This window comes from Microtus pennsylvanicus, chromosome 1 (genome assembly GCF_037038515.1).
Source record: "Microtus pennsylvanicus isolate mMicPen1 chromosome 1, mMicPen1.hap1, whole genome shotgun sequence".
NCBI classification, from domain to species: domain Eukaryota; kingdom Metazoa; phylum Chordata; class Mammalia; order Rodentia; family Cricetidae; genus Microtus; species Microtus pennsylvanicus.
In genome coordinates this window covers 203,915,877-203,940,538 of record NC_134579.1, presented here as the reverse complement: position 1 = coordinate 203,940,538, position 24,662 = coordinate 203,915,877, and the positions used below count along the sequence as shown (strand labels likewise).

The 24,662-nt window shown below is 42.5% G+C and overlaps 1 protein-coding gene across 5 annotated transcripts in view; it reads right to left on the bottom strand.

Moving 5' to 3' along the window:
- Positions 1-20,573, bottom strand: part of Pcmt1 (protein-L-isoaspartate (D-aspartate) O-methyltransferase) — a 29,471-nt gene extending 8,898 nt beyond the window's left edge. The window contains exons 1-4 of one of the 5 annotated variants that reach the window (XM_075949425.1): positions 20,210-20,570; positions 7,623-7,727; positions 6,077-6,108; positions 1,465-1,569 (exon numbers count right to left, since the gene is read on the bottom strand). In XM_075949425.1, coding sequence (XP_075805540.1) covers positions 1,465-1,569; positions 6,077-6,108; positions 7,623-7,727; positions 20,210-20,438 — 471 coding nt within the window. In that variant the 5' untranslated portion in view covers positions 20,439-20,570. Of the gene's footprint in view, positions 1-1,464; positions 1,570-6,076; positions 6,109-6,876; positions 6,990-7,622; positions 7,728-20,209 lie in introns of those variants that run through there. The other 4 variants (XM_075949432.1, XM_075949441.1, XM_075949449.1 and 1 more) reach the window with 4 other exon arrangements.
- Positions 20,574-24,662: the final 4,089 nt, after the last annotated feature.

The following is a 24,662-nucleotide window of genomic DNA, read 5'->3' as shown; positions in this document are numbered from 1 at the left end:
GTGTGGAGAGGGCAGAGAACATGGGGGAGACTGTTCTCTGCTCCTACCATGTGGCTTCCAGGAATGAACTCAGGCTGTCAGGACTGCAGCAAGTGCCTTTACCCGATTAGTCATCTTATTGGTTCCCTAATGATATTTTTAAGTGAATATTCCTTTGAAACCAGTAAAATATCAACACTAGAGAATGGTTTGCTAATTAAACGCTATTTTCAGCTTTTTATAAAAGAATTCCTGATACCCAGTTCTGAGGACTTGAACTCTACAAAACCAATAAAACACTAGAAAAGATCATGGCCCTCACTGTGTGCTGGGCACTAATCTTAAATATTTAACAAATGGCAAGAAAAAAATTTAGACGAAACTCTTATCTCTATAGAATTACACTGCAGGACCTACTGCACATCTAGACAGAGCACACACCTCACGTTACATAGACCAGGACCTCTCTGGACAAAGAGTTCCTCATAACCAACCTGCCAGGACTCTGAGCACAGATGAACGGCCACTCCAAGTGCTTTAGTGAACCCCTGCTTACACTCTGGACAGCTTCATCAGATAAGCCTCTTTGCTAAACACTGAGGTACAGTAAGCAAGCCAGCACCTCACCTTTTTCTAAGGAAAAGCTCTTAGGAAACATGTAAGACAGCCTAAAACCAGGCCAGCTTCATTCTCTTCTGTCAGATGAGAACTCAGCAGAACTGGGCTGCCATGTTGGGGTCACGTGGGGTCACCCTGAACTACACAAGACTGAATCTGTCTAAATGAGAAGTTCACACAAAGGTGATCCCAGCACTTGGGATCATATGCCTTTAATCACAGCACTAGGAAGGTGGAGAAAGGAATATAAGGTGGGAGGAGACAGGAGCTCAGGCAGTCTGAGGTTTGGTGGAGACAGATGCAGTCTGGACATAGTCTGAGAACAGGATCACCCCTTCAGTCTGAGCATTGGTAAAGGTAAAAGAACTCTCTAGTGACCGGCCTCTCTGCTTCTCTGATCTTCAGCATTAACCCCTATATCTGACTCCGGGTTTTTATTATTAAGATCAACTAGAATTCGTGCTACACCGCCCAGCTAAGTCTGGCTTTCTAAATCCAGCTACATAAGAACCCAGGGAAGCCCCTAGGCTTTTCCAGTAGACAAGTTAAATAAATTCTCTTTGAGTTTTACAGTTTTGGGTTTAAGTGTTCCATCACTTGCAACTATAATCCTACTTTTTTGTTGTTGTTGTTTTTTGAGACAGGTTTCTCTGTGTAGCTCTGGTTGTCCTGGAACTTGCTTGGTAGTCCAGGTTGGCCAGAACTCAGAGATCCGCCTGCCTTCTGGGTGCGTGCACACCTCTACCTGGTTTAAATTACCAAATTAATAGAACAAAACAAAGATTAAAAAACTACTAGTAAGAAGAAACAATAGCTAATCATGTAATATATTTCTATTAGGCTCACGAGGGAGATTAAAGTTCTTACCATCCGTGCAAAACATGCAGTGAGGATTCCGCTTCCAGATCCTACATCAAGGGCTTTAGCACCTTCATGTAACTGGTCAAACAGAAGTTCTAGTGCATATGCATGCTGCCAAAAGAAAATTAACCAAATGTTCACTTCTTCTTGAAGCCCATACATCACCTCATGTAAGTAGTTGGCAACTTTCTACTGAAGTTTCTACTACTAAACTATATTCAGGTATGAATGCATTATAACAAATAAACAGTATTGAAGAGATTTAAGGTCGCTTCAATCTTTTATAACAAAAATGTAATAAAGTTACTAAATATAGCTGTAATAATAACAATAAGTCATATAAAGTTCTGGGTGTGGTGTTGCACACCTTTAATCCTAGCACTCAGGAGGCAGAAGTCAACCTGGATGATCCAGGAATAGCCTGGATCATTTTTATTTATATAATTTTAATGGTCTGCATAAACAGTTTTATAATCAGATTTGTTCCTGTAAGTTTCTAAAAATGGTTATAATAATTACTAATTTGTTCCTTTACGTCTTTCCCCTTCCATCTTTCCCACTGGTAACTACTACCTATTTGATCTATAGCTCTAATGTTAGAAGCGTAAGCAGTGTTGCAAGCTACAAAGGAAGTTTCCTAACTCGGCAACCTACAGTAGAACAGTATGCTCAGTTGGGAGCATTTGCGGTTATAGCGTCATGCAGGGTGAGAGACAGTTTGGTCTTTATTGGTTAACATTTACATCTGGTAGGATCTGGGTTCCTACAATCAACTCACCAGCCAAAGCTGGATCAATTCATTCTACATTCTGTACCATTCCCTCTCCTCTGGGGATATACCGGGTTTTTCCTTTTATCCTATAAGCAACATAACTTAGAAACTTACTCTTATTGGTTGGCACCATTTATCTCTTGTTCTCATGCCCTTCTCTCAACTTCTTAGGGTATTGGCACAGCTATCAAACAACTGTGGACTTCTATGATTCTGCTTCAATCCCTGTCTCTAGACTCTTCCCATTAACTCCTGATACCATCTATTTATTAGCATTTCTCCTAGACTCTTGTGGTTAAACTCATTCTCTCCACAAGTTATGCAAATTTGTAATATTAAATTTCATGAACTATTGTGACTCTTCCAGGCTAGTTACAGGGGGCATTGGAAAGGCAACATCCTGTTCTTAAGTCTGAACTCATGGTCACACCTGAAACATTAAAGGCTTTAGGGGCTGAATTAGGTCCACTGTATTTTTTTGTTTGTTTGTTTGTTTTGTTTTTGTTTTTTCGAGACAGGGTTTCTCTGTGGTTTTGGAGCCTGTCCTGAAACTAGCTCTTGTAGACCAGGCTGGTCTCGAACTCACAGAGATCCACCTACCTCTGCCTCCCAAGTGCTGGGATTAAAGGCGTGCGCCACCACCACCCCGCTTCCACTGTATATTTTTAACATCTCTGGCTCACTCAGAGGAGAGTCACCAAGGGAAGTTTTCCACTGTAATAGCTATTTTACCCTGAGAAAGTGAAACTAAAGGTCACCAGCAGTGTGGCCAGCATAATGAAAGCAAGGAGAGCAGGTAGCACTTATGCCCCCGGGGTCAGGCCCAGAATTATGCAGGGAACTATCCACAGGCTTTGCCAAATGGGTCAGGGTCTCTCTAGGGCCTTGCCACAAGCAGATCTTGTTCGTGCTATTGTCAGGCCTTGTTCCCTTAAGTCACATGGCTCCTGCCACCCCCAAAATCTTAGAATTATCTGGCCCCTCATTTCGGAGGCAGAGGCAGAAGGATCTCTGTGAGTTCAAGGCCAGCCTGGTCTACAAAGCAAATTACAGGACAGCCAAGATTGTTACACAGAGAAACCCTGCCTCAAAAAAAAAAACAAAAACAAAAACAAAACAAAAAACAAAAAGAAAAAGAATTATCTGTATGTTATGTTAAACTCCCCCCCCCCCCCACTCCACTCCCGGCCCTAAAACAGGGTTTCTCTGTATAGCTTTGGAGCTTGACCTGGAACTCGCTCTGTAAACTAGGCTAGCCTTGAACTCACAGAGATCCACCTGCCTCTGCCTCCTGAGTGCTTGAATTAAAGACGGGTGCCACCACCAGGCTTTTCGGTTTTTCTTTCTTTCTTTCTTTTTTTTAATAAAAATAGTTTTTAAAAAGTAACTAAGGGGTGTGTGTGTGTGTGTGTGTGTGTGTGTGTGTGTGTGTGTGGCCATATGGCTTTCCAAACACAATTTTACTGTTGCAATATACACACACACATGAATATAACTACCAGTTTCCTCTTTCCAATGTAAAGTATTACCAATTTTGATCTCTAGCAACCTGACTGATGAAAAATGGCCCTTTACTAATATTAATTTGAAATATACTAATTTCCATGAAATAACTTTTATTTATTAGTCAATAATACTGCATTTCTTTCTCAAAAAACTATCAATCTTGTCCTTTATTTTTCTTTGGGACTTTTCTTCTACTAATTTCAAAGATGCTCATAAAAACATGTATTTTTATGAATACTTATTGAATTTTTCTATTTTGTCATACATAAGTATTTCTTAGCTTTTTTCATTTTAGCTTAGTTTCTAGCATTTTTCTCTACAACCCCATCCCCCTTTTTGAGTTAGAGTCCTACTACCTAGCTCAAGATGACCTTGTATGATGGTTTGAAAGAAAAGGGAACCCAAAGGGAGTGGCACTATTAGGAGGAGCGGATTGGCTGGAGTACATGTGGTCTTGGTGGAGGAAGTATGTCACTGTGGAGGCGGGCTTTGCGGTGGTCTCATATATGCTCAAGCCATACCCAGTGAGACAGACCACTTTCTATTGCCTACCTATCAAGATGTAAGACTTCTCGGCACCTTCTCCACTACTATGTCTGCCTGCACACCTCCATACTTCCAGCTGCCATGATCCCTACCATGTTGATAATGGACTGAACCTCCGAACTGTAAGGGAGCCAACCCCATTTAAATGTTTTCTTTATAAGAGGTGCAATGGTCACGGTGTCTCCACAACAATAGAAACCCTAAGATACCTGTCACTACTGGCACCAAACTCACAATTCTCCTGCCTCAACCTCCCAAGGGTGTGCACTACCATATCCAACTCTAAAAGCCCTATGTTTTTGAATTACAAGACATATTTAGGGCAGCTAAAATGGCTCAGTAGATAAAAACGCTTGATGCCAAGCCTGACAACCTGAATTCAAACTCCAAGACCTACATGGTAAGAGGTGAGATAAGATCTATAAAAGTTGTTCTTGACCCTCCATATGCCCTTCCACACACCCTAAAGAAATAAATAATGTGAGCCGGGTGGTGGTGGCACACGCCTTTAATCCCAACACTCGGGAGGCAGAGACAGGTGGATCTCTGAGTTCGAAGCCAGCCTGGTCTACAAGAGCTAGTTACAGGACAGGCACCAAAACTACAGAGAAACCTTGTATTGAAAAAAAAAACAAACAAAACAAAAAAGAAATAAATAATGTAATAAAAAATCTTTTAAAAAGATATACCATGAATTTCTGCTTATTTGGCTTCTATATTTTTGTAATGCTTTATATTCTATTTTTGTAAGTATTTTTCTTCTAGTATTTTCAGTATATTATAAATACATATGTGGTAACAGAATTGAGAAGTAAGCTTACACATGAGCTTTTCCTACCCAAATACTTTAAAAGAATCAGAAAGCTACTATTTTCTTCACCAAAATCCAATGCAGTGCCAATTCAAGAAACTAATACTTACAAACAAGAAAATTTCCAGTCGATCAAAAAAACAGATCTTAAACAGGTCTTTCCAAAGTCGCGTCCTTACACCTGCTGTCCATCACTACTCCCTAATGGCTTTCCAAACCAACTGTGAAAGCTGAAGATCCCCAGAGCATGGCGCTGTAGCTACTTCCGGAGTCAGAGCACTCCCACTGGAGGAGGGGAAGCTCTGGGAGCTCTGGGAGCTCAGATGGACAGTGGGCTGCTTCCCTCTGCTCAGGGTCAGATGATCTGTTAACAATTTGGGGTGATGTGTCCGACAGAATTTCCTGAAGATCATGCAGGGTTCCTACCTGTGGCTTTTGGACATTATGACCCATGATGGAGTGGCTCCTGCAGTGACACAGTGGCCTGTGAGTCACCAAGCTCCTCTAAGTCTCTGTTACCCCAATAAGCTCATTGGCTTACCAAGTTGGCTGGCTGGAACTGTCTCCTGGTCTACTGTAGGTGCCCAGCTACAGTGAATAGACATCAGTTCACACCAACCCAGGAAGAATCACACAGGATAAGCCTCTGAATTACAGACAACACTCTCTCCTTTACTTAGCTTTTTGCTAGGTTCAATTTCTCTGTCACAGGTGCTAACAACAGACACTGAAACCTTTAATGATGGCAGCTTCTAATAAGGAGAGTTCTTCTAAATACCAAGTATAAAATAAGCTGTTTGGCCCGGCATGTTAGTGCACACCTTTAATCCCAGCACTTGGGAGTTAGAAGCAGAGACAACTAACTCTCTGTGAGTTTGGGGCCGGCCTGATCTATACAGTAAGACACTGTCTCAAAACGAAAGAAAAGAAATGGTCACTCCAGTAAATGTGCCTGCGCATAGTCAAGTGTAGGGTTAACTCACCATGTGAGGGGCACTAATGGTAGCTTGGAAGCCTACAAAACAAGAAGAGAATGTTGACACACTCAGCTACAAAAACACCATATAATGCACACAGCTCCTTTTCTAATAGCCAAACATTGTTTTTCACATTTTTCCCCAGTTTTTATAATCTTAAAGCAAAATTTGTTAGAAAACTGATGTAAGGTAGAAGTTAGAAAATACAATCATAGCAAAGGCTACTGCGCTCATCTAGTGAACCAACTCCTCTACTGCTAAAGATGCCTTCTGCGTGGTTGGCCAACAAGAAAAAGATACTCCACCAGCACCACTGTTGTTGTCTGAGACAAGGTCTCAACACAGCCAAGGCTAGTCTGGACTGGCCTGGACACCTGATCCTCCTACCTTCACCCCCCAAGTGCCCAGTTTACAAGCATGTCCCAACCATGCCAGCTTGGGTCCTTTGCTCCTTCCCTTTTTGAGAGGATCTCCGAATAAGCCTAGGCAGGCCTTGAGATCAGCCTTTTCCTGCCTTAGCCTCCCAAGTATCTGGGATTACAGGCTTGTACCAGGAAGGCTTTCAACACACTGAGAACTGGTAAATTACTTTTCACTCATTCTCTTCAGATTTCATAATTATAGTAAGTATGCAAAATCTTAGCAGAATACTAGTTTTACACTTCAGACAACACTTTAAAAAGTCAGATAACCAGTTTAAGAGATTTGCTCCTCTGTTGCTGCCCATGGTTAAATCACTGTCTTGTGCTGGTTTTTTAGCCCATGTTTTCTTTCCCTTTGGTGTCACATTCTCAAGATTTATTTACCTGCTTCTGCCTCTGAAGCAGTTTTCACTGAGCGGTGGTAGCAGGTGCCTTGGGGTTCAGAAGCTCCCCAGGATCTTCTTGCTGACTGTCACAGTGCTTCAAAAGAAGACATGGCAGCTGGCCGACAGAATCCTGAGGCACTTCTAAGCCTCAAAGGCGCCCACTGCCAAGGCTCAGCAGCTCAGCAAAACCTGCTTCAGGACAAGGAGTTAAATACGGAACTTTCTAAAGACAAAGGAAAGGCAAAGCATCGGGCCCAGATAAACAGAAAAGGCAATAATGACTTACTTATTCCCTTTAAATAGTGATTTCAAAAACCAATGCTAATATGCAAATTCAAAATTAAGGATCCTCAATAAAACTTGGCACTCAGCTAAAACTTAGGTTTTCATTAAAGTTTTGTTTTTCCTTAAAAAAAAAAAATCCCCCAACTTCCTGACTCACATAATATATTTTTAAAGATATAGAAAAAGATGCATTTTGTTACAAAGGGTATTTTGGAATTATTAAAATTGAGCAACAAAATTTCAATTAGTGGGGCTATAATTCACATCTGTATACTACACACACCTTTAATCCCAGCACTCGGGAGGCAGAGGCAGGCGGATCTCTGGGAATTTGAGGCCAGCTTGGTCTACAGAGTGAGTTCCAGGACAGCCAGAAATACACAGAGAAATCCTGTCTTGAGAAAAAAAATTACAGAGTAACTCATAGAAAACACAACTTCTCAGAAATATAAAGCTTACCTATTGATTGTGGAGAATCCATATAAGGGTTAGATTTTGCATAATGGGAGCGGTCTGTAGCCAGCATCACTTCAAATACTTTATCTGTCTTGATGATTCCATTTTCTGAAATGAATGAGACAGATTATTTTAAGCAGATATGACATCAGATGTATTTCCGAATCACTCTGGCTACACTGCAGAGTACAGACTGAAGCAGGCAAGGCCAGAAGTTGGCCACGATGCAGGCACAGGTCACTTGGCTCTAATGATAGCAGTCAGAATGGAGAAAACGAGAAGGGTTTCAGTTACATCCAGTAATGTATACTGAACTGGAGTGGAAGTGGGGTAACAGGTGAGGTGACAGTCACCTGATGATATGAGAAGACCTGGAAAGGAATCAGGATTAACCGAGCTATGGGTCACACAAGTAGGAGTATTCAGCAGTCAAGACACACGAAGCTGAGGTTCAGCAGCAAGTACTGGGTTTGACATTATAAATAGCTTTTTCTTTTCTTTTTTTGAGACAGGGTTTCTCTATCTAGCCATAGCTGACCCAGGACTCACTCTGTAAACCTGGCTGACATCAAACTCACAGAAATCTGCCTGGGATTAAAGGTGTGCATTATCACTACCTGGCCTATAAATAGCTACCTTAAAAATGAGACCAGTAAAAGCAACACAAGTAGATTAACTATTTATGCAAACTAATGTCATTTATTCATCAATTGTGGAACTTTCAATTTTGGAAAATTAATGATGGTCATACAGCTGTTCAAAAAAGTCAACATAATAAAACCCTAAACCTGATATCAAGAAGCGGCAGAAACAAAGCCAACATGACCTGCAGCATCACTCTCAGAAAGGGAGTACAAAAGAAAAAGGAAGCAAAAGACACAGATTAAGCACTGATGAAATCATTCCCCCAAAAGGAAGTACAGTGCTAAGTACTATGGGAGACAACGAGGCCTTGTGCTCCCAGATGAGCACCAGGGGAACCCGAAATGTTATCAGTCCATCCTTCGAGGGAAGGATTGCTAATACCTGTTAACCTCCCAGAAGGCTGCAACAATATGCCTTCCAGCCTGGTGACCTTTGCAATATCTGCATGCCCAGAGACTTTTCTGGCACCTGACCCTCCTCCAGGCCCTTATTATCGCAAGCTTGTTTTTCTCAGTCAATCTATAGACCCTAACTTTATGGACTTTACAAAGAGTTTTACTGTAATCATGTCTGATTTGTATTCAGCTTACTTTGTTCCTCAAGGAGATTCATGTATGCTTTGCTCTGCATGAAAGATTGAGTTAATTATAATCAGAATAATTTTCATCAAACTGTGCCTGTCTTGGAAACCCAAATATAAAACAAAACAATCAACGAAACAAAAATCTACACCTAAATGTAAGAGCCACAAGAAGATCTTCATAGAAGACAAGACAATGAAGGGCTGGAGAGATGGGTCAGTGCATAAGAGCTCTGGCTGCTCTTGCAGAAAACCAATTCTATTCCTAGCACCCACATGGTTGGGTTCCATGGAGATCTAATGCCCTTGGCTCACCTCTGTAGGCACAGGCATGCACATGGTGCACATGCATGCAAGTAAAACACTCAAAACACATAAATCTAAAAAACAAAATGTCTAAAAAGAAAAAAATTGGCTAAAGTAGTCAAAACTTTAGATCTGATGATGGATTCTTAGATATCACAACAAAAGCATCAAAACTAAAAAGCAATTGTATTTCAAAAGACCTGACAATAATTATAAATCATTTATCTGAGAAGTCTTAGCGAGGTGTGGTGGCATGTGGGAGGTGGAGGTAAAAGGGTAACAAGTTCAAGGTCATCTGCTGCCGCACAGTGAAGCAGGGTGACTGAGACCCTAGGAGAACTCTAGTGACAGTACTAAAAGCAGTCAGAGCTGGGGATTCTACTCAGTAGCAGAGGACTTACCTAGCATTCAAGGTCCTGGGATCAGTCTCTGATTCTATCAAAAATAAAACCCAGAAAGTTTGTAAAAGATTACCTGAGGACTTAGCTCCACAGTACAGAGCAAATACTACTATTGCAGAGGGCCCACATTTGATTCCCAGCACCTGGATCAGGAAGTTTATAACCACCTGTAACTCTAGCTCTGGGAACCCAAAGCCTCTGGCTTCCTGAGGCACCTATACTCATATGCATATAATCCCTCTTCTACACAAAATAATTTTTTTAAAAATTAATCTGAAAAAAAAGTTGAAAAAAAGACCCAATTCTTAAAAGATGTAAATCTAACTAGGCATTTCTCCAAAGATACACATAATACATGAAAATATGCCAATCATCACTAGTCACCAGAAAAATACAATTTTGTTTTGCTTTGTTTTTTGAAATAGGATTTTGTTGTGTACAGCTCTGGCTGTCCTGGCTTTGCAGATCAGGCTGGCCTCGAGCTCACAGAGATTGACCCGCCTCTGCCTCCCAAGTGCTAGGATTAAAGGCATGCGCCACCACACCCCATCTTGAAAATACAAATTTTAACCACCATGAAACACCATTTGTCACTCACTAAGATGACTACAATAAAAAGCAAGATAAGAAGCCAAAGTCAGTAGCAACACTTGTAGTTATTTTTGGTACATACACACACACATATATGTCAAAGATAGATATATCATATATATACATATATATGTATGTATATATCTCCACCACTGCAAGGAAGTATTTCTTTGAAATATAACTGATTTGTCTTTAGAGGTGCAAAAAAAAGTAATGTGCTGTTTTATTTGCATGTACAGCCTAATTAGAGGCTAAACATCCAATTATCATCAACCTATTGAAACACTGACCAGCTTTTGAAACACCCTTACATAATCTGCTTGTAACCTCAGGATACAGGGACCCTCATTAATCAACTATAAAAATGGCTATTGTGGATCCAAATATGTAGCCAATCCAAATAAGATCTTATTAGGGTTTTAACAGAATTTAAATTATAAGCCACATTTTAAAGTTTGAAAAACTAAGGGCCATATTAAGAATGGATACATTTTTCTTTCAAACTTAGGGTGCAGAAAGGGACAGAGGGTGAATCAAATTTAAGAGGAAAAAAACCCACAAAAATATTACACAAGAGGTTGGGCATGGTGGTGCATGTCTTTAATCCCAGCACTCAGGAGGCAGAGGCAGGCTAATCTCTTTGGGTTTGAGGCTAATCTGTTCTTAGGGTAACATGGTTTCAATTTGTTTACAAAAGTTGATAATATACTTTATTCTAAAAAGAGAGCAAGTCTGTTTTGTCAACTTTAAAAGGAGACCAGGGAACCACCTTGGATATTCTTCTTTAGACAATGTCCACCTTTTTTCTAAGACAGGGTTGATCTCAATCCATCACCAGCCTGGAAGTCACCAAGTGGGCTAGGTGGGCTGGCCACTGAGTCACAGGGATCCATCCACTGTCTCTGCCTTCCTGTGGGATTACGAGCATACATCACCATGCCTGGCTTGTTTTTTTGTTTGGTTTTGGGTTTCTGTGACAGGGTTTCTCTATAGCTTTGGAGCCTGTTCTGGAACTCACTCTGTAGACCAGGCTGGCCTCAAACTCACAGAGATCCACATGCCTCTGCCTCCCTAGTGCTGGGATTAAAGGTGTGCGCCACGAATGCCCAGTCTGGCTTGTTTTTGTTTTGTTTTGTTTTTTTTAACTTGGGTTCTGGGGGTTGGGCTCAGTCCCTTGTGCTTGTGAAGCAGGCAGGTACTTTGCCAGCTGAGCTACATCCCCAGCTCCATGGACATTTTTTTTTTTTTTGCTCCAGCCCTGTATGGGCAGGTTTTTAAATAAAATTTTCACTGTGTTGACTAGGGTCTTACCGATTCCTGAGATACACATTGTTCTGATGCAAAACATTTGGCTTATTTTTAATGGCGCTTATCTTTTTTTTTTTAAAGCAACTTATTGGTATTTCTTTTATAGGTATTCTTCTGGCCAAACTACACGTTTCTCAAATCATTCTGCTCTATTCTTTCTACTCCTACTTCTCGCTATAAATTTGGCTAAAAGCACTTAGCACGGCCTGAATGCCGTTTTTGCTCTGAAATTTCCTCTAAAATATAAACTGGTCTATTGATTTAAGCTCAGGTTCCCAGTCTCAGGGCATGGATAAAATGTAGTCCAGCTGTTTCCACAGGTTAACAGGGTGGTGCTTAGCCCAATTGCCAATAGAATCGTTTCCACGGAAACCTCATCTGCACAGTATTTACTGTCTGCACTCTCATCTGTATTCTAGTCCTCTGAGCCTCTACCACAATCACCTGCTAAACTGTGCTTTCAGCATATTAAGCTTTCTGTCTTTTCAGATTCTTTCCATGAACAAATTCCCAGGACTGTTATTGCATTGTTCCAGGTGTAGCTGTAGTCAGTTGCCCTACAACGTAACACCACTTTCTATTAGCCAGCTCTCTCTTGTTACAATAAGTACCTAAGATAATTTATGTATGGGTATATTCTGGTTCACAGTTTAAGACTTCAATCCATATTTGATTTGCTCTTTTGTTTTGGACCTGTGACAAGACCACTCAAGAATGGACGTCAGTTGGTTCCATTGTACATGGAGGAAGAGCATGATGGTTTTTCAGTACTTGAGAATGCCAAGTTATGGCTGGAGAGATGGCTCAGCAGTTACTAGCACTTACTGTTCTTGCAGAGGATGGAGGTGTGGGTCCCAGCACCCCGTGGCATCTTACAATGTCTATAACTCTTGTAAGAAAAGATCTGAAATTCTCTTCTACATTACATCAGCACAAGGCACACTAGGGTGCCCATACATATATGAACACAAAACACTCAGACATTGAATAAATAAATCTTAGTTAATATGATGTAATGGTAGAGATATCCCCTAAGAATACAAAGGAAAACCTAGGAAGTCAGACAATCTGTGGCAGGGTTGGGGGCCCCTGAAAGGAGCCGTGAACTACATAAAAATAATGAAGCTGAGGGAGTGAAGCGTAGACCGCAGTAAAGATTCTAGAACGTCAGAACTGCCAGGAGCGGGGAACACCTGCAAAGAAAACTACGGGCAGTGTGTGTCCCTGTAAGAGGCTGAAAGAGTGACAAGACAAGCCCTAGGTGTGGCTACCCAGACCCCTGGCTGTCCACACTTGTTAGGGAGCATCCTGAACACCAGCTACAGAAAGGATTTTATGTTTGCCCTGCTGGGGCACCGGCCTTGGGTTTGTCTGATCTCATCTTTCTATGCCCTCTTGGAACACAAACGTATGCCTTTGCTTGTCCCATTACTGTATTTCAGAAGAATAGGATATATGTTTTTGATTTCTTACAAGGAATCACAGCGAAGTCTGTCTTCTGTCTTAGAGACTCTAGACTTTTTTTTTTGAAACAAAATTTCAGGGATTTATTATCTTGTAAATGATCATACAATTTCCTTAGCTCTGAGTAGTTTATGTAGAAATAAACACTAGTAAGAAAGGGTTTAATAATAGCTAAAAATGTACAACAATATTGAAATCAGAAATGTTTTAGACTGTGTGCCATGGATTCAATACTTCTCAGTGAATAAGGAAGTCAATTTACAACCTCCTCAATGGAATTTTTTAAAAAAAAAAAGTGAAACAGAAAGATTGGATTAAAAATTCAAAGAAAATGTTTCGGTCAACATTGATTTTTCTTCCCCCCCATAAGAATATTTCAACTATCACTCAAAAGTTCGGTGGCACATTCTTTAGTAGGTCCTTAAGGCAATATATTTAAAATAATTTACAATTTGATTTGATGTTATCTATCTTAAAACACCACCTCAAAATAGATGCTCAAAATAATGCCCGAGACTCCGGGCTTCTAAGCATCGCCAGACACAGTGAAGACCGGGAACTCTTGGAGGACAAAATGTATTTTGTTTTATGAGGTGGATATAGGCCTTGAGGAGCCAAGGGCAGATTGTCATAGTTTAGGTCAACAATTTCCCCCAAAATCTTGGTCCCAGATTGACAACAGTGGGAAGTGGTGATCAGTGGGAAGTCTTCAGGTCACTGGTACTGGAAGAACGGTGGGACCCTGGTCTCCTCTCTGTCTCTCACTACCTGGCCATGAACTGAGGGCTCTATTTACCATGTGCTTTGGCCATGATGTGCTGCCTTCACACAAACCCAAAGCAACAGGGCCAAACAGTCATAGACTAAGACCTCCATAACCAACCCCAAACAAACTTTTCCTCTTTTAACTCATTATCTCAAGAAACTGCTAACAGTACTGGGAACCTAACAATGAAGGCACAGCAAAGAGGGTGTCTATGAGACATTTATAGGATACAAGTAAACCTTGGAGAAATGAGGAGGACCAGTATAGGTGTAAATCAGACAGATTCCAAATCCAGTAAAACTTTCCCCAAACTCATTATAATAAATTCCATCTCAAGGGCTGAGGATGTAGCTCAACGGTAGAGTACTTGCCTAGCTTAGTGAAAGCCTTGATTTTGATTCCCAGCACCAAAAGATGAAGGAGGAGGGTTGTCTCAATAAGAATTACTATCCCATTTTATTAGATTATAAGAGTTAATAGCCACTTATGATTTATCTTGCATTTCTTCTCAAGTATCAACAAGCAAACAAAATTTTCATCTTTTATTTCTCATCCAGAATTAGATGAGGTAGACTCAAGATACACTGAGGATATAAAGTCTAAAAGAGCTTGCTTTAAAATTGCACTATAATCAAAGAAGCTTATATAACAGCAAGCAAAGACAAAGCAGTTCTCTAAGTACCAGATGTTATTCAAGCATACGTTGTTGTTCTCTATGCCTGTCAGTTTTAGTTGGTCTGTAAAAGTAAACTGTTTCAACATTACTTCCCAAATGAGAGGGGTTGTTTCTTGGGCTCCTTTTCATCCGTATGTAAAAGTAGGTTAACATCGGCAGTTAGTGTTAAAATGTTTGCCTCTTTGCCTGACTCCTGAAATATACATACTCCGTAAGTATTATGTAATCTTTAAAGCTATTTCAAAATCACACAATCTTGGATATGGAATGTTCCTCTTAGAACTGATGTACATTCAAATCTGATAACAACTCCCTCTGTAGTGTCCCTTACAGTGAAATGGTCAGCCATCCTCTCTCTGCTTTAGTATACCCAGTGACAGAAAGCATTGTTGTTCAAAATAAACTTTTTTTTTCTTTTTTGAAACAGGGTTTCTCTGTATAGCCCTAGCTGTCCTGGAACTCACTCTGTAGACCAGGATGGACTCAACTCAGAGATCTGCCTGTCTCTGTCTCCCAAGAGCTGGGATTAAAGGCATATGCCACCACCACTGGCTTCATGACAAACTTTTGATGGTTAGGGTAGCTCTGCTGAGTTCTTCCTTATAATGAGTCCGAATCTACCACTTGCTTTACCCTCTTCTACATGTTTCTTCAAGTATTTATTATTCCCTAAAACCATCGCTTTGCTAAATCGGACACCTCAGTCCCATCAAAGTATGTATGCCAACTCTTTTGCTCTCCATCACACTTGTTCAAAGATCCTTTTACTGTCACCCCTAAAGCACCTCAGTCAGAAAACACAAATACTAGAACAAATATACATAACAACAGTGTAACTTCCTCTTCCTACAGCTTAATTTCCCCTTAAATAGCATGTAAAAGAGCCAATCACCTAGACAGAACAGAACTTCCTGTGACAGAGGGTATGTTGTATATCTATACTTTTCATTTTCATCAGGGCAGCCACTAACTTCATAAAGTTATCAAGGCCCTGAAACATGCCTGGTATAACTACAGAACTGAACATTTAATTTAGTTTTTACTTAAGTTAATATAAGTAGATACACACTGATTTCTTTTTCTTGGTATGGTACAGGGAACTAAATTCTGGATCTCATGTATGCCAGATGAAAACTCTACCATCTTAGAGTTCTCAGTAACAACATCCTCAGGCCACCTAATAATAAAATTTAACTATTATCCTATGTATACACCATGAGTTACTTACTCTCTGTTAAGTTCGTTAAAACTAACTTGAGATGGCTCAATGGGTAAAAGTGCTTACTGACATGCCTGATGATCTGAATTTGATGCCTGGAACCATGTAAAGGTGGAAGGCAAGAACTGACTCTATAAAGTGTACACACACACACAAATAGCTCCAATTTCTTAGGCTCTTATGAGCTGGTTATGTGCTAATGTACACATAAAGAGTAAAGGGAGAGAGGAAGGGAGGGAAGTAGGGAGAGCGGGAGAGAGGGTGGGAGGGAGGGAGGGAAAGAAGGAAGGAAGGAAGGAAGGAAGGAAGGAAGGAAGGAAGGAAGGAAGGAAGGAAGTCATTTGCAAAAGTAAACAAGCTGGGCCAGCATGGCTACAGACCAGGAAACCTGGTACTCAGAAAGCACATTTGCAAGCACCTTAAGTTTGAGGCCATCCTAGCCTTACAGTGTGTTCACAAGATCCCACCTCAAAAAAGATAGCTATGCATACAGTCCAGTGGTCTAGCACTTGCTTAGCATGCATGAGGCCCTAGAGTCCCCAGTACAAGGGGGAAATGATGGTACTTCAGAAGGACAGACATGAGGATGAAAAGTTCAGTGTCATTCTCAACTACACAGAAGGTGCAGACAGTCTAGGCTACATAAGACAGTTTCAAAACACACAAGAAAATAAAAAATTTAAAAAAACAGAAACAACAACAAAAATAAATGTTTTTAGGATCCAAAAATTATCATAATCACATATTCAAATATCAATAAAGGTCTCAATTTAGGTATATCATAGCATATAAAATCTGTTCTTTCTCCCAAATAAATTCCTGATCTACTCCTCTCTGCAAAGTCAAACCAAAATCAAATCTGCTGTTCACTCACTCACTCACTTATTTCCAACTCAGGAAATAGCAAACCATCCCAGCTGCCAGGCCTAACACTCTGGGGTCATACTTGACTTGTCTCCAGTCTTTTTCCCACACCTCACATCCAAACCTAGCCCTATAACTTCGCTGTCTGAGCCTCAGCTCCATCCTCGTGGCTGTCTGCCCACATCACCAAACCTTTGCTCAAAGGATATACTAGAGAAGCATTCTCTCCTGCAACTGCAAACCCACTGTCCCGTGCTCTGACGATGGTCATCCTACTGTCCCGTGCTCTGACAATAGTACTCTTTACTTAGCTACTTGCTGTAGAAGAAAGCCACAAAAAGGAGTGGGTATTTGTTTCACTCTTCGCTTTATCCCTAATGATTGGCACACTGGAGACCCAGCTCCACTGCATGCAATGCCAAGTGCCTGCAGGCCAGTTATCAACAGGTTGAAGGAGGATGATTGAGCCCAAAAATTCATGGCTAGCTTGTGCAATATAAGGAGACCTTGTCCTGAAAAAAATTTATAAATAAATGAATAAAGAGGAAGCATAGAGCTGAAGAAACGGCTCCGCGGTAAGAGTACTTGGCTGCTCTTCTAGAGGACCCAGGTTCAATTCCCAATACTACCATGGCAGCTCAAGACTGCCTGAAACTCCAGTTCCAGGGCTTCTGATACCCTCTACGGACACACATGCAGGAAAAACACCAAAGCACATAAAATAAAAACAAATAAGCAAAAAATAGTAATAAAGAGGAAATATTCATGTATTCACTGGATGATTGATAATCCTACAAACATTGTATTTGGAAGCATTCAAGTATTCACTGGGTGAATGATAGTCCTATAAATATTGTATTTGCAAAATGAAACAGTCAAGGATACAAAAGAAACATAAGCAGAAATGACCATACATTAAGGAATTACATAGAATTTTTTTGTTTTGTTTTTACAAATAAAAACAAGTTGAGAAGAGGAGAAAGAGTTGCTCATCTTGTGTTAAGTGGCCAGTGTAGCCACACACCTTTAATCCTAACACTCGGAAGGCAGAGGCAGGCGATCTCTGTGAGTTCGAGGCCAGCCTGGTATACAAAGCAAGTTCCAAGACAGAGTTGTTCCAAAGAGAAACCTTGTCTTTAAAAACCAAAAAAAGAAACACTGAAATCCAAGCAAGAAGTGAATGCCCCTTGTAAAACCAAAGCAAAAGAGAAGACTCTGCAAGCCAAGAAGGCACTGCTGAAAGGGGTCCACAGTCACAAAAACTACAGTTCCTACCAGAAGCCCAACATACTCTGGTGGCAGCCCACTGCCCTGGCAAGAGCACCTGCAGGAGAAACAAGTTTGCCATCATCAACCCAAGTACTGAGTCAGCCAGGAAGAGCTCTAAAATGCTGACTTTCTAAAACCTTATTTTAAAATATATAACTGAGGCAGAGACAGGAGGATCTCTTTGAGTTCGAGGCTAGCCTGGTCTACAAGAGCTAGTTTCAGGACAGTCTCCAAAGCTACAGAGAAACCCTATCTCGAAAAATAAAACAAAACAAAAACCAAATAGATAAATATCTATATATAAATATATATAACTGATAAACCTGAAACAGTAGCAGAATTTAGCTTTGCAATTTTCAATTCTCTGCCTCTATCAAGTCCCTGGGTTCACAGCTCTACACATGCAACTTAATTTGTCAGAGCCTTTTTTTTTCTTGGTTTTTCAAGACAGGGTTTCTTAGTAGCTATGGAGCCAGTCCTGGAACTCACTCTATAGACCAGGTTGGTCTTGAACTAACAGAGATCCGCCAGCCTCTGTCTCCCCAAGGCCACCACCACCCAGCTTGTTGGTGCCTTTAATCCCAGCACTGGGGAGGCAGAGTCAGGCAGATCACCTCTGAGTTCGAGGCCAGGCTGGACTACAAAGTGAGTTCCAGGACTGCCAGGACTACAGGGATAAACCCTGTCTCAAAAAAAACCAATTTTGTTAGCTACAAAATCTCCACTCCTCGTAGCTGGTAGCTGAACAAGCTCTGCAGATGATCCAGGACTGGAGGGTAAGCTCAAGCTTTGGAGAAACTGTTGAAACTTACCAAAGAACAGTTACCACAACATAAGCCAACGAATGACAAGAAATGTATCATCACAAACTCAAAGTGTACAAATGATGCATCAACTACAAAAATCAAACAGTACTTCTGTCTTCAAATACAAAAGTAAATACTTTCAATCAATTACAACATTAAAACTAAGCAAACCATGAGTACATTTTTTTGGGGGGGGGATTAAAACTGTAACCCCCCGCTTCCAATTCGCAGACCCCTTTACTTCAGTATCAACATGATTTCATTCCTAAGACTTCAATTAAAAGCCCTTCATTTTGTAGCTGACAGGAACTCATGGGAGAGCACTTGTCTAGCATGTCTAAAGTCCCAGGGTTAATTTTGTGGTTAAACAACACAAAACACTAAATATCTACTATTTATTTAGTTATTATTTCTGAACTGCAATGATGTATATATTAAGTACCAGACAGTCCTACTTATTTCTCTCATTCATCTTTTTGCTCCCTACAAAGATCTTGGCATATACTGGACAATGAATTGGCATTCCTGGGGAAAAGAATGAGTATTGACTCTGAGAAAATTCTATTTTTTTTTATGGTTCTAGCCCTCGAGGAGATCACGAATGGAGTTGAAAAATAAGACAAACACATGAAAAGTTTTTCTTTTAAAAAAAAGTATAAGAAAATTAAGAACATCACCTGGAATACTATGATAATTTTTTTTTTTCAAAACTGGTGGGCAAAAGGAACTGTGAATTCTGACTAGAGTGAGATTATGAACTTGTAGTTCGCCTTGGTATCTGAACAACACTCTATTTCAATTTAAAAAGGTAAGTGACACAGCATTCATTGCACCCTAAAACTATCAACAAAGGAAGGGCTACATGACTACAGAGAATGCTAGCTTTAAAAAAAAAAAAACGTTTCATACACTCTTTTAAAAACCAACGGACGATCCTGAGAAAAAGTACCAACATTTTATATACACCGTGGTCTGCTGGATTCAGGACCTCACAAACGTTCCCAACAAAGTCTCTTAGGAACAGTATGCCCTAACATACCATCCCTCGCCCTCCCCTCCCCCCCGCAAAAAGCCTATACTCTGGACAGCAGCCTGAGAAACTGCTTCCAGCACCCACCCGTAACCCTAATACTTACAACGTCCTCTCCCTCCCCTGGCTGGTATCAGACAACCGCATCTCCCTCCAAGGGAAAAAACAGAGGGCGGGGGAGGCAGAAGAAACTCGCTCGGGGAAATCTACCGAAGAGGACAGCAAGAGAACCCTCGGACTGAGGGTGGTGTCCCCTCGGTGCCAGCCCAGCCACCCAGAGTACAACCTCGCACTTCCCCATCCCGAAGTCACGCCCCTCGCCGGTTAGACGGACCGAGGACTCCAGCAACAGCCCCGCCACCTGTGCCGCACCCTGTCCCCGCAGCCCGCGAAGAGGAGGCGGCCGTCCCGTCCCACCCGCCGCAGCCCCCCTTGTGGCTTCTCTCCCCTTCCCGTCCACAGTGCCTAGTGACAGGTCCCGGGGGAGGAGACCGCAAACGCACGCCGTCCAGGACTCCCGGTGCAACCGCGCACAGACGCCCTCCAGCCGGCGCAGGGGTGCAGACCGAACGTTCCGGACGGTCACGGGGGGGGGGGGGGGGGACAGCGTCCAGGCCCGGCCCGGCCCTTCCCCGTGGCCCACGCCGGGCGGGGGTGGCACTTACTGCGGAGGTTGTGGATTAGCTCCGAGTGGCTGGCGCCGCCGGATTTCCAGGCCATCGCGAAGCACACCCGGAGCAGGTACAGAACCACCTTCAGCGCGGCGACGGTCCCCAGCAATTTCCCCAAGAGTGAGACCACCTCCCACACGGTCACCGCCCCGTTGGTGTCCCCGCTCGCGCGGCCGCTGTTACTGCCGTCGCTGCCGCTGCCGCCACTGCGCGCTCCCGGCATCCCCCGCGGCACGCATGCGCTCTGTGACGCCGCGCCGCCCGGGGTGCGGCCGGGCGGGGCCGGAGGAGGGGGGAGGCCTGGGGAGGGGGAGCGGGTGGGTGGCGGCCCGGTGACCGTGGCGAGGTCCGGCTAGTCAACGCTGCTGGGTTCCCCTGGCTGAGGCTCGCGACGGCGGGGTGGCGTCCTGCGCGGTGGGACTCGTTCCTGGCTGCGTCCCGGCTGACCCAGCGCGGTGGCGGGATGACGGGTCCTACGTGTGCTGCCGCTTTGGGCTCCGCAGTCGCCGCTCCGTCAGCTGTTGCGAGCCGCGGGTCTGCTCCTATGACCGTCCAGATTGCTAGATAGTGAGCTACCTCCGTCCTGCCTTACCCAACCCGGTGCACTAACATTTAGGCTGGTAGAGTCAAGGCTTCTGGTGATGGGGCTAGAATAATCAATTTATCAGAGTCCGAGAGCAAACGCCTTCTCCAGCGCTAAGTCCACCAGCTTCTGTCAGAAGGACGGTGCTGACTAAGCCGGCTTTAGGGCTCTGGTTTGTTTTCAGCTCTGAAAGCGCAAAATCAAGGTGGAAAGATACAAGGGCTTGGGGTTAGAGATGCTTTTCTAGTTGAGAACAAGACTAGCTGAGAGCTATAAATGGTTACTAAACACCACAATATCCTATGGTGAAAGTGTTATTCTTCCTACCCAAGTGTGAGTTTCAACCGACAAGCCTCACAAGTTACACCTTAGACTGAGCAGTAGCTTTATTCTTTCCATCTCTGCTAGGTTCTCAGAAGTTGACAGGAAACACTGTCTGCTGCTTCCAGAATGTGCTAGCTAAAACTGAGACGCAGCCATCAACTCCAGTAAACTTTTTAGGAAGGAAATGAAGCTATAAGACACTAGTGCTGTGCTATGGCGTCAGGAGCAATTTCCAAATTACAGCGCTTACCAAACTTCGTCACATGAAACACACTCAACCTGCTTCCCATCCGAAATGTCCATTATCTCTTTTCATGGATCCTTTAACTATTAATGTCCGTGTTCTTCAACATTAAGAAGAAAGCAATGCCCGGTAATGGTGACGGAAGCGTTTAATCACAGCACTTGGGAGGCAGAGGCAGGCATATCTCCGTGAGTCCGAGGCCAGCGTGGTCTACACCGTGAGTTCCAGGACAACCAGCTTCTACAAGAATAAAGCAGTGAGTTTTAGTTTGTTTCCTGCCCAGCAAACGTTCAGTCTAGACACTCCTTGCCGTTAAGTACTTTCACTTGATGCCCTTTCTTGCATGGATCATGATGATTTCAGCTGAGTTTAATCCAGTCACCTTTTCCCACACCTCAGTCTGTAACACCCAACCTCAGGTGAGACTGTTCAGAGACTTGATTTTCTCATTTGTGAGTGATTGGTCACTGTCTCATGCAAAACCCATTTCAGTAACTGGCATGTTGTATGGGGGCAGAAATGTCCAGGGTGGGTAACAGTCTTCATAATTCTCATATCATCGCCCCATTTAAAGAAACTGCCCTCAGTTTTTTTTTTTTTTTTTGGTTTTTCGAGACAGGGTTTCTCTGTGGTTTTGGAGCCTGTCCTGGAACTAGCTCTTGTAGACCAGGCTGGTCTCGAACTCACAGAGATCCGCCTGCCTCTGCCTCCCGAGTGCTGGGATTAAAGGCGTGCGCCACCACCGCCCGGCTTGCCCTCAGTTTTGAATGTATAAAGGAGAATAGAAGTACCAATAAATTGTCAGTGGTGGGATTAAACATGCCTTTAATCCCAGCATTTGGGAGGCAGAAGCAGGCAAATCTTGGTGAATTTGAGGCCAGCCTGGTCTACAGAGCGAATTCCGGGACAGGCTCCTAAGATACACGGAGAAACCCTGTCTCAAAATAACAACAAAAACAATACCAATACGTCCTTCCTTGTTGTAATAAGGGCGGCAGGCTACGTTCCTGGCACCCAGCTGCCCGCACGGCTAGCTTTACCCAAAATAATTACACGGAAACTGTATTCTTTTAAACACTGCCTGGCCCATTAGTTTTAACCTCTTATTGGCTAGCTCTTACATATTGATCTAACCCATTTCTAATATTCTGTGTAGCACCACGAGCTGGCTTACTAGGAAAGATCTTAACCTGCATCTGTCTGGAGTGGGAGAATCATGGCTTCTTTCTCCCAGCATTCTGTTCAGTCTTCTCCGCCTATCTAAATTCTACCCTATCAGAGGGCCAAGCAGTTTCTTTATTTAACCAACGAAATCAACACAAAACAGAAGAGTCTCCCCCATCACTTCCTCTTGAATTTTGTAGGATTTACATACTAGTCATGAAATCTATGATTAGAAGAACACCAGTGGGCTGGGAATATGGAAGAGACCTTACCTTCCAAATGAAAGATCTCAGGTTCCCTCCCTGGAACCATCAACAACAGACAACAGTGGCCATTTAATGGTCTGGACTTTCTAGATAATAGTGCTGGGCCTCGTTAGAACAACATGGGCTGAAGGGATCTGGAAAAGGTAGACAAAGGCATTGAGCTTTGAAGGTGGGCAGGGTTATGAGAAGTAGTGAACAGAGAAGTGTATTATAGGTGTTACCAACAGCACAGAGGCAACATAGAGGGTTCATAGCCTGGTGAGACAGTTCTCAACAAACACATTATTAATTACATGTATAAATAAAACTGACTAGGCGTACAGAGCAAGAAAAACGATTAAAACCAGAGGGCCTGGAGAGAGGGGCCAGCAGTTACGAGCACTGGTTGTTCTTCCAGAGGACCTGGGTTCAATTCCTAGCACCTGCACGGTGACTGACAAAACCTTTTGTAATTCCAGTTCCAGGGGGATCCTACACTCTCTTCTGACCTCCTGAGCATCAAGCACACATGTGCACATACATACATGCAGTGCACTATGAAACTAGAGTTCCAGATTCTAGTCCCAGGCTCTTCCAGTGTATGTTAACCTTGGATCAGAAGTGGAGGAAGTTGAAGATACTAAGTTGCTACCTTAGTGAACATACTTTCAGGATAATTTAAGGATTATTTTTCCTGTTGCTGCAGTCCTGACCCAGGACCTGGGATCCTAATCCTGTGCTATACACTTAGCCCTCGCTTAGGAGGTTAAGCATTTTTAAAGGTTTATTTTATGTATATGAGTGATTTGTGTTGTTTGTTTAAAGGGTCTCACTATATAACTCTGGCTGTTCTGGAACTCATCATGTGTTGTAGGAGCCTGCTTGTTTGTTCACGGCTGCCCAGACTCAAAATAATCACACAGAAATCCGTATTAATAGCAATACTCTTTGGCCAATAGCTTAACGTATTGCTAGCTAGCTCTTACATCTAGAATTAACCCATTTCCATTATTTTATATTTTGCCACGGGGTTCGTGACCTACTGGCAAGGTTCCAGCTGGCAGATTGCATCTTTCTCCTCTGGCAGCTCCATGGTGTCTCATTGACTTTGCCTTCTTTCTCCCAGCATTCAGTTTCGTTTTCCCACCTAGCTCTACTCTGCTAAGCCACTGGCCAAAACAGATTATTTATTTATTAACCAATAAGAGCAGCACATATACAGAAGGACCTCCCACACCAATTATGTAGGTATGTGTACCACATGTGTACCAGTGGATGTCACAACCATTACATCAGTGTAGGTGCTGGGAACTGAACCCAGGCCCTCTGGAAGAACAGCAAATGCTGCTAGTGGTTGAGTAATCTCTCCAGCCCTGAAGTTTTAAAAACATTTTCTATGTGCAATGAAGTTCAACAAATTGCTTGCAGCTGGTACAAGGTATTTCCTCCTGCAATATTTTTTTTTTTTTAGTCTTAGATTTTTCTCTGACAAGGCTAGATAGATGACTCAGCAGTTAAAAGTATTTGCTGTTCTTCCAGAGGGCTGAAGTTGACTCCTTGGTTCCCACATAGTGATGACTCACACCTGCTTATAACTCCAGTACCAGGATACCCAGAGCCACTCCAGGCACCTGCCCCCATATGCACAGATATGTGGTGTGGGAGGTCCTTCTGTCTATGTGTTGTTTTTATTGGTTAATGAATAAAGAAACTGGCTTGGCCTATAGCATGGGAGGAGGAAGGCAGAGTTAGAGAGTAGCCATTGAATGGCCAGAAATAGATGCTGAGAACTTTACCCTGTAAGCCACAGCCACGTGGTGATATACAGACTAATAGAAATGGAGTAAATTAATATAAGAGTTAGGCAATAAGAAGCTAGTGATTTAA